Source organism: Podarcis gaigeae (genome assembly GCF_964106915.1).
Source record: "Podarcis gaigeae genome assembly, chromosome: 7".
NCBI lineage: Eukaryota > Metazoa > Chordata > Lepidosauria > Squamata > Lacertidae > Podarcis > Podarcis gaigeae.
This window is the reverse complement of record NC_139683.1, coordinates 57,041,438-57,051,982: the sequence shown is the minus strand read 5'-3', so window position 1 is coordinate 57,051,982 and position 10,545 is coordinate 57,041,438. Positions and strand designations below refer to the sequence as shown.

The window sequence follows — 10,545 nt, the reverse complement described above, 5'->3', positions numbered from 1 at the left end:
TCTCAAAAATGAAATGGCACATGACTAGTTCCAGTACTGTTCAGACCTGATCAGACTTTGCCATTTGAAATATTCACCACAATCGCTCCCTGTTATTTTCAGTATATCTCTGGACTGCCTGATTTAGTAGGGACCAGGTTTTCCCTGTGTCATTAATTGTGATAGAAGATATATATCACAGGTGTGCTGTCACTACTGAGGATCTCCAGTCTAAGCAATGTGTAAAGTCACAAAAACCCTGTCATTCACTGAAGCCTACAACCCTAGCTACAATGTGAAAACTGGGTTTTCTGTGAAAGCTGGGCCACTTAACCTTGAAATGTATTTCATTCACTTCCTTATGACAGACTCTTATATCTAGGTAAGTTCCTTCCACCACTGTAATCTTTGGTTTTGGCTAATATGACTAAAAGGAAATCAGGAGCGACTCGAATTCTTCTCTGTCTTTAGTTTCACACACTTAAAGAACTAAGATATAACTCTCCACACATTTGATACAGACATATTTGGTTTGAATGGCTAATGAAGTCTGAAGATCACCTTTTCATGGCAAATAGTGGTTCTGAATTTGTCCACAGGCTCTCTAGATTTAATTGTGTGATGAATAAACATGAATCAATCCATCAATTGGGTGGTGATAAATTAGTGCTATTTCAACAGGGAAGTCATGTTTCTGATGACCATACCTTGCTGCATTCAACATTCAAGGATTTTACATGTCATAATAACGGCCTCAGCATCCTGAATTACACTTGCACATGTCATGCAATTTCATATATCAAATGACATGTGTGCACGGGCGCTTACAAGTTGAAATATGCCTAGAGTTAACCTGCAAGAAAAAACCATAGCTCCTCCTTGACACAAGCATCAAGAAAGGGGAAAGCTGTCAAATTGCTCCATCTTCTTCCCAATCTTGATGTAGCATGGGCTAGTCTGATTGTTTGCTTTTGGGGCAAACAGGTTTTAAATATTGGCACTCCATGTACACTTGCTTCAGAATGTTTTCCTGTTACAAAGGAAGAATGAGCCCCCACACTTTAACTCTCGGTGCCCTCACATAGGAGTAAGTGCTGGAAAAGGAAAAGTTATGTAACAGGTACTGTGCACTGCACTTCCACCTACAAAGCTCGCAGTAGAAGTACCGCAAAAGTGAAATGGTAATGCTTTTCTTTCCTGTTTGCATTAGGTATAATAAGATGCAAGTGACAAATATTGGTTAATTGTGTTCTTTTCACACAGTGCTCTCACACTAACCATGTAATAGTCAGTTAATTTTTAATATACATATGTACATATTTATATACATGAGATACACAATACACTTATGTATATTTGCGTTCTTGTACACAGATATGCTCAGGTAAAACTACTTGCATTTGTTAAACCAGGTCTGTTTTTCTTTTTTATTAATTTAGCCCACAATAAAAGTTATTTTATATCAAAAGATGACCAAGCACCTTTTGTTCATGTACTGAATTTAAACACGGTGAGGTTTTTGCCTGCTTGGAACATATGGATAAATAATTACAATGGAAAATGGACATTGGATATAATATTGCTGACTACTCTGTTCATAAGCTGATGGTCATTTGTAATTGTTTATTTATAAGTATTCCAAAAGAACTGGACGTATTTTAGCTTTGTTTTCAGTTACAATAATTAAAACACAGCACATATAAAAGCTTAGCAGATTTCACATATCATGAGCAGAGCAGTGTGCCAGCACATAACGCCCTCCCGCCCCCCGCAACAACCTGATGACATCTAGTGGGCACTGTGATTAACTGATTGTTCCATAAGTTCACAGAAAGAAAATTAATGAGCAAAGCATAACAGAAACACTACCAAACATGTTTATTTTACAAACTTGCAATAATAATATTTGGTAGAAATGAGGTTTTATTGCTTTTATAATGAAAAAAAAATTTTTTTTATTAAAAAAGAAGCAAGGATCAGTTGCTATTAAAACATCTTCAAAACAAATGGAGTTGGATTGTAGCTCAACTAGCTTGGCAACAGTCTGTCTGTGGAGGTGTCCAAGATTAGCATCATTATAAAATAAGAAGGGCATAAGATGATGGTTCTAAGTAACTATAAAAGGAGTTGTGAGATAGTCTAACAAAACAATGTGATACAAAAGACAATTATTAATTGCTTAAAACATACAAATAAACTATTATTTTTAGTAAAGAAACATGGGTAAATTATATTTATTCTTTCAGCTGGTACTTGACTAAGCTAAATAACCTGGTACATCTATTTCTTGAAAAAGGAAACAGCACTGTGGAGAAAAAATATCCTGCATAATAATACAGTACGTAAGATTCAGACAACTATCCATCAAGATTACATCAGATTAGAGTGTGTTATTTTCTTTTCTTTGTTGTAACTAACTCAGAAATATAAAGATTAAGTTTTGGAAGATGATGGATTTTCTACTATTATTCTGTTGTCCATTTTATCCTTTTTACCTGAGTAACCTTAAGAAAACGATTACAATGTGCATGTACTTGCCTGACTCAAGAGTTCCATGTACAGTCTATGTTCAAATGAAGTTTGTGGAGAGACCCTCATTATTTCAAACAGAAAGTCAATCCACATGTACAAAGAGGAACCATGTATGTGGATCAGTTCCATCTACTGAAATCAATGGGGGAAACATTCCAGGAAGAGGAGTTGTGCATAGACACAGAAACTCCTACACCCAGAACAGACTGTTTGGGAATGATCCATTAAGCATGGGTGCTACATAACCATTTTCCATGGGGCTTGAGCAAAATCCCCACTAAAACGACGAAAGCTGCACAGAACCCATTGTTGGTGGATTTTCTTTCATCCAAGGTTAATTTCTATATATGAAATGTTCAGTAATGCGCTTACACTTCTGGAGTATAGCTTTACAAATACAAAGCAGCTAGGAGTTTATAAAACATTTACTGAACAGTAAAGTCTAGGTCAATCTGTACAGATCGATAGGTATAATGTAAATATGTACAGGAATTTATTTCCATCACGTTTTGTGCAATGTGGCCTCCATCTGCAATTGAAAGGCTGCTATCTATGACACGGATTTCTTAATGCAGCTAGCAATGGAGAGTACAGGGGAGGAAAAAGGACCACAGATCCCAAACAAATACTGTGCTACGCAGACAGCTGTACATAATTCATATAGTGCATATATCGGTTACATAGAGCAGCAAATACAGACAATCGCATTTACAGTTTCTAGGCTTGTTACACTTTTTTTTACGTGGGAATGAATGAATATTCCGATGAAAGAATGTGTCTATCAGTAAATTATGAGCTTACAGGAAAAAATGTTTTCAGTTTCATGTGCAGAAAAATAGTGCAGTAGGAATAAATCCTTTACAGTAGCAATTAAATAATTCAGTAGCACTGTTAACTCAGAAGTTTAAAAAAGCTGTGTACAAAAGGAAATATGTTTGTTCTGAACAGTTCTGCTAATAAGCTCACTGTAACACCTCGAAGAGGTTCCCCATCTTTTTTGTGCTGTTTGCTCCATTTTTCTGGTTATTATTTTTCTTCTCTCTATTACAGACTGAAGTAGAGTGTGAATGCTTGAAGCAATTTCTAGGTATAGTCACATTGGTGGAAAAAACACAGGTGTGCAGTCACTTTTACGAGGTAAGTTTGGAATAACTTGGAGGAGAAAATTTACGTTTTAAGTACTTCAGAATATAAAGTGGAAGACAGCTTACTACAGTGATGGCTGACACTTTCCACAGGAAGGTCACAGTTGTGATAAAGGCAAGATCTATAGACATAAAAAAGCGAAAATAAGTTATAAAAGCAGGAAATTGGGGGAATGTCCAATGTGCAAGATCAATAAATATCACTGAACTCTTGTCACAGGCTATTTTATAAGACTGTGAGGTGGTGGGAGCTGATTAATATTAGGCCACAGCTGTACACTGTCATATGTTTCTTTTAAAATTGCTTTATTAAATCAGTCTCTCCTGAAAATGGACTGAATAACACCACTATGACAGATTTGAAAAGGCCAGGCTCTTGCTCAAAGGCAAATGTCAAAGAACAAAGGCAAGGTGTTCAAATGTGCCACCTTTTAAAAATCCAGCATGATTTAAACAAAATTAAAAGCAAATTTTGAACTTTGAAAGCTGAATTTTATGGATTTCAGGATTGTTGACACACTTTCACTGATATTTGCGCATGTAAATTTAAATACATATTCAATTAAACAATTAAGAACCTGATCAGTCTTTTTCAATACAAATCCATTAAGATTCCAAGTAATTACCATGCAGTGGAATATGAAAAGAAAACTGTTTTTTCAATGCTAGCAAAAAAAAGGATGCCTGTTACTGTTTTGGCAAATTTGTCCTAGTGCTCTGTGGGGCACTTTACCTTTAAGAAAATAGCAATTATACCTACCTAAGAAAGCTCCAAAAGACACTCTGCCTATACCTGCTCCGATAAGGTGGAAGAAGAAAGGACAGATTTATAGAAAAACAAGGAAATAAGAGAAGATGCAATATATAAAAAAGGAATGTGTTAAGAGAGAGCTGAAAGGTTTGAAAGTGGTTAGTAGTATCTGAAGGCTGCTCTCCTACAGACCGTACCATTTCAGATTTAAAAATACATTCTGGAGTATATTCTAAAAGTGAATGTTATTTTTAAGAGCTATGTTAGATAAACAGAAGACAGAGGTCAGTAACTCCATATCTCCAACAGTGTTTTTAATTTGAATGCTGCGAAGAGGAATCCTAACACAACCCCTTGTGATAAAGGTCAGATTTTTATATATAATGTAGGTTGCCTGTTATTACCTATGGTGACAGTCCACATATCTGGATAAAATTAATACAGCTGAATTAAATTCAGACAAAAACTACTGTCATACTGCTCACAGCTGTGTAAACATAGCACATCTTAAAACAGAACAATAAATACTACCCATTATGTAAGTGATAGCTACTCACCAAAATATTCATTTAGAAATGCAAGCGAGGCCACATAACAGCAAAGGCTGAAGATTTCAGCCACCACCATTAACCAATGCCATGTTCGTATGGTAAGTGCAACCATCAAAAGCTCAGTCAGGATTAGTGCAGTGAAAGAAATGGCAACAACATGGACAAATTCAGATTCGAAAAGCAAAAGAGCTCCATACATCAGAATGCCACCTGAGAAAGATATACAAGAACTTTAATAATGGATTCACTGTAGAGCTCATCTTCTTCATGCATGGTTAGTTACCACACTTACACTCCTCATTCTAGGCATTCAGGGACTGCATGGAGAATATGGGAAAGGGGCTCAAACAGGCTTGGGGGGAAAGGATCAATGTTGAACTGCAATTAATAGGTCTGACACTACTTGAATATCATATTTCAAGATAAACATAAAGCAATTTTTAAAAGCCCTGTGGATGACACGTTAAGTTTTGGAAATTTAATTGTGAAAGCTGAAATGGAACTGTTAGAAGACAAAAAAAAATGTACTCAAGAAAAAAACCAAGACAGATCTCTTACCTTGGTAAATACTGATTAAAACCCAGATGAGGAAAGTCTTAAATGACAAAGATCTTCCCTAAAAGAAACAATGAAAGGAAGTTTGTAAGCAACTTGGACAAGGCAAAATATATTCAATTAGCAAAAAACTATGTATTTTTAATTATATATTTTGGGACTACAACGACCTGATTTTAAAAACAGAATATATGGGCTACATTTAAGCAATTACATTTGGTACCTAAACTTAAAAGATTTATTTAAACTTTTGCAAAAAAGATTCAATTTCCCTATTGAATATATAGTGCTGTGCTTCAATTTTGCAATAATTATAATCACTTCTGAAAAAAACAACCTCAGCTGTTGTTTTGAAAGGGACGTTTGTTTTTCATTACTGATATAACACACAATTTCACTTTCTCCCTTAAAATCAACACATGCAACTATAATATGCCAAATGGTATCCATGGACCCTGACTTCGCACTGCACACAGGTGGAGCATTCTCCCATGTGGCAGGGACTGGGAATCCACCAACCATCTAAATTACCCACAATGCCCCTGAATGATGATTCCCAGAACCAGCTGCAGTCAAGAGAGTGGGTGGACCAAAACACCTACTACTTGGGTCCCAGCAGCTGCTCAAGGGTGCTGATGCTGGTCTTAATATGAAGAAACTGCCCAGTGTTCAAGGCAAAATGTATATAATGTCAACTTATCACTGTATTACTTGCTCTGGAAGTGGCAACTCTTTTTGCAAACTGCTTTAATTTTTTTTTTACAATCAAATGGTGTACAAATTTTATGAAATAAATGAACATAGGGCCAAGGGGGAAAAAAGAAAAAAAGGAAAGAATGTCGCCCATATGGACTCGTTTTGAAAACTCTTACCTTAGTAAGGTCTTTATAAAGTTCTGGATAAAGGAGTGCCATTTCCGGTTTCACATCCTGATCCAGCACTAAAGAGAAAACTGGGAACATCGTGTATATGGTTGCATACCTCAGGGAGAAATCATTTGAAAAATATTTTAAAATGTATCCTTTACATAAACGTGTTTTCACTTCCATTATAATATCTTGGTGCCCATGCAAGCTATGGCTTATGTTAGTCTTACTTTTAACATTTTTATCTTCACCAATCAAAATAACACAATCTGATTATGTATCTGTTTTATATCATTTATACTTAAGAGGGAGGTTCACAGGAACTCATTGAAAATTGAGGCCTGCTGCATGTGGATTAGCGAGCATGAGATAAACTAAACAAGGAATTTGTGTACTTTTCTACACAGAACTCACTTTTGTGTACTAAATTTGACTTGTGTGAAGTAGCCATTAGTGGCACATGCTTCAATTCATTGGTTTCTGTCTAGAATTAGCACTGTTTTTGAGGCCATAAGAAAAAGATTATAGTGGCTACCTATAATGGTAACATATTACATGCCGTAATAGTGGTAACATAATGAATGTTACTGTTCATTATAACTAATAGCCATTATCATAATAATGATCACTGTAAACAAAAAACCAAAACACCTCTGAAATAAAGTTTTTGTAGAACTAAATCTCTTACTTACCCTACCATGAGGAAACCTTGGTATAAAGGAACAGATGCAAAATAGAAGACTGAAGAAAACACAGCCTAGAGGAAGAACACAGTATATTATACTGGGATTCCTACAGATAATCTGGGGAAATTATTTAAAGGCTAGAACAATGTAGGTAAACAGTTCACCATGAAAGCAAAAATAATTAAATACCTGCATAGTTGAAATAATAAGGCCTCTGTGCATGACAAACTGACCAAGTGCTGCCGATCTTTTGTAACTATTTCGACCATGTACCATCAGCAGCCGGCCAATGTGTTTAAATTGTGTAATTGAAAAATCAGCAGCCAAAGAAGCTTGTTTCCCCTCCTAAATTGAAAATAAGAATCACAGATTTTAAAAAAATGATCAACACTGTAAACATCACCTTGGAAAAAGTACCATCTATTAACAGGTTTAATAATGAGCACCTCCAAATCTGAAAATTCAAGTGATGGGGATTTATACACAGCATGAACTTTTACTATTGTTATTACAACAAATCATGAGTAAGATATACATATACCAAACATATTTACAATTTTAACCAGTGGTTTCTAACACATTATAAAGCATACATTTAATAAACTGTAATAAATATACCTTTCCTTCAATTCCAATTCCACAGTCTGCTGCCTGGATCATATTGACATCATTTCCTCCATCACCTGAAAAAAAGTTCAATCACCTGTCACATTTTAGACCGGTTCCACAATCTTTAAAATTTGCTTGTTGAATTTAATTTCACTTGGAATTAATTTAACAAGTTATCTGAATTAGCATTTAGGTTAGAAGGTTATTTTGCTGCCTCAGTTTTGGTAATGCAAAACAAAAAGCAGACATATCACAGGTCAGTATGTATCTCTCACTTCAAAGACTTCTGATCCCTTACATTTAAACTGACCATTCAGAGAATCTCTCTTGATATGAAATACTGGAGATCCACTTATTAATTGCTGCAAAAACAGAATTTGCACATTTTTTTAAAAAAAATGTAGCAACTGAGCCTTCTTAAACCTACTGATTTAAATGGACTCGAGTGTGCTTAATTATCTGCTGGGCAGTAGCAAGAACCTGCTATATTGCTATTATACAGAAATTCATGTATCAGCTTGAACTATCACTGAACAAGGAATAACCAGCAAAGAATCTTTTGATATGGCCACTCTTCCTCAAGTACTTGAAAATGTAAGTTCACGATCCAAGACTATGATAAACAAAACTGCATCACCTTTTGAGAACCTGAATTAGAATGAATGGGAAGAATCATGAACATTATTAAGAAAAAATAGTACTTGTGTATCTGGACTATTTGTGTGGCATAAAGGATTTGCATATTGTCATAGAAAAATAAGCTCAAAGTAAAATCAAAGGATACTATGATAATATACTTTTAATAATGCATTTTAAATATTTTTAGTACCAAGCATTAATGATTAAAGCAGAGCTTTTTAATTCTTCACATTTTTTCAATGCTTTTACGAAAACAAATAAATGAAAATATAACATTCGCATATTAAATTATCCAGGACAGTTACTTAGTCATTATTGTACTTGAGAGGACAGACATATCATTAGTTTGTCAACAGGAATAAAACCAGAGTGGATGCTTACCTATTGCACAAGTACGTTTCCCTGTGTGGTGTTGCAACAATTTTACTATGTGGGCCTTTTGGGTGGGTGAACATCGGCAGCATACTACAGCTGGACACTGACAAGCTAGTTCCACAAACTCATGCTCATAGTATTTCAAGCAGACCTACAAAAAGCAACATATTGGGGGTTTAGCACTCAACAGAACTCCAGCAGTATTTTTAGCTTAAACAACATGAGACCAAGCAGTTAGTTGAAAGTTGAATCACTTTTCAGTGTTATTCCCATGCACCAGAAGTACATGTATCTTGGAATTTAAATTGGAGAATTTAACTCACAGAAAGTTATTATCATCTTTGATATTGTGAAATGACAAACAAGTATTTTTGCAGAAGGAGGGTGATAACAAAGTTATACTCAAAGTAGATCCATTTATTTCAATGAGTCCAAGGCTGGTATCAGATAACAGATATTCTGGGTAACTGTTCCTCAACTTGGTTTAATCTTACAGTATTAAGTGTTTTTGATGTAAAACAAGCTGCAGACCAAAGGGGCTATTCGGGTCCTCTTTTGGCAGTCTGGTGGTAAAAGTACTTAGTACTGTATCAATCAATTTTTAAATTACCTTAACAGTACAGTCACTGACAAAAGCCAGGGCCTTACCTCCAGAGAGTCCCCAGATATTACCAATGCACAGTCATGTTTCCTTCTGAATGCATTTAGCTCCAAATGAGCTTCTCCACGACTTGTAACCTTAATTAAAAAGGAAGCATTCAACAGTTTAAGGTGTGACAGTAATATCTATCTATCATCTATCTATCTATCTATCTATCTATCTATCTATCTATCATCTATCTATCTATCTATCTATCTATCTATCTATCTATCTATCTATCTATCTATCTATCTATCTATCTGCTTTATACTATGGTGGAATTACTCTGTTTTTTTCCACCCTTAAATCTCTATAAATCTCTTGCTTCCCACTGTAAATAATCAATTCCCCTTCGGAATGATGCAAAGCTGGGGAGTGGGGAGAGGAGCAGAGATTGCACAAGTTGTGGCACATTGTCATAATGCTAAATCATGGTTTATTGCTATATCGGACCAGGGCAATATTTCATAGAAGATGAAAAACTATTGGAATGAGAAACTGTATTCTACCCAGGATTTCCAAAGGGATAAGATATAAGGAATGTGGAGCAGAAGGGATAGCAAATACTGATAATTTCCAAAGTGGACATTTTCATGCAATTATAATTCCAAAAGAGGAAGTCCTTGTGCACTAAGTGAGGGTGGGGAAACTTGCAAGGCGTACTCCAGGAATATGGCCATAGTCTGGGGGAAATGACCGTGTGAGCCAAACTGGATAAGCCAGCAGACCAAGATCAGCTCACAGACTGGAGTTCCTCCATCTCTGGCCTTGACTATCAGAAAAAGCTGTCAATATGTTCTCAGTGTAGTCCGAAAGACACTAAGCTGGCTTTACTGCACTTTAGCTATCCTCTGACATGGGGTCAAATTGAAACAGAAGACTTTTTCTGTATGGTTCCCATTGACATGGCCTGTGCAGGCGCATAGTATGTGGGCATGTAGGTGCATGAGAACATGAGTATGTGTGCATAATTCAACAGATGTCATGAAACATAAAAACCAAATTAAACTGGGGCAGCTAAGGGTGTATAGCATTCCCACTGGAATTCATTCTTTTACCATACTGTCTGACTGTCTGTCTGTCTGTCTGTCTGTCTGTCTGTCTGTCTTTCTGTTTCATAAATTGAATGAACACTTATCATGTCTTTAGCAAACACCACAACAGTAGCAGATATTGCTAAGGGTGACAAGAAACAAAGTACTGGTAGCAATACTTAC

At 35.7% G+C, this 10,545-nt stretch overlaps 1 protein-coding gene across 13 annotated transcripts in view; it reads right to left on the bottom strand.

The window, feature by feature from the left end:
- Nucleotides 1–1,261: 1,261 nt before the first annotated feature.
- ATP9B (ATPase phospholipid transporting 9B (putative)) overlaps nt 1,262–10,545 on the bottom strand; it is a 118,411-nt gene continuing 109,127 nt past the window's right edge. For 7 of the 13 annotated variants that reach the window (XM_083746873.1, XM_083746879.1, XM_083746881.1 and 4 more), the window contains 10 exons: nt 9,337–9,426; nt 8,695–8,839; nt 7,684–7,748; nt 7,255–7,410; nt 7,072–7,136; nt 6,386–6,494; nt 5,517–5,574; nt 4,965–5,168; nt 4,417–4,449; nt 1,262–3,778 (listed from right to left, as the gene is read on the bottom strand). In XM_083746873.1, coding sequence (XP_083602999.1) covers nt 3,642–3,778; nt 4,417–4,449; nt 4,965–5,168; nt 5,517–5,574; nt 6,386–6,494; nt 7,072–7,136; nt 7,255–7,410; nt 7,684–7,748; nt 8,695–8,839; nt 9,337–9,426 — 1,062 coding nt within the window. In that variant the 3' untranslated portion in view covers nt 1,262–3,641. The remainder of the gene's footprint in view (nt 3,779–4,416; nt 4,450–4,964; nt 5,169–5,516; nt 5,575–6,385; nt 6,495–7,071; nt 7,137–7,254; nt 7,411–7,683; nt 7,749–8,694; nt 8,840–9,336; nt 9,427–10,545) is intronic. The other 6 variants (XM_083746878.1, XM_083746877.1, XM_083746885.1 and 3 more) reach the window with 1 other exon arrangement.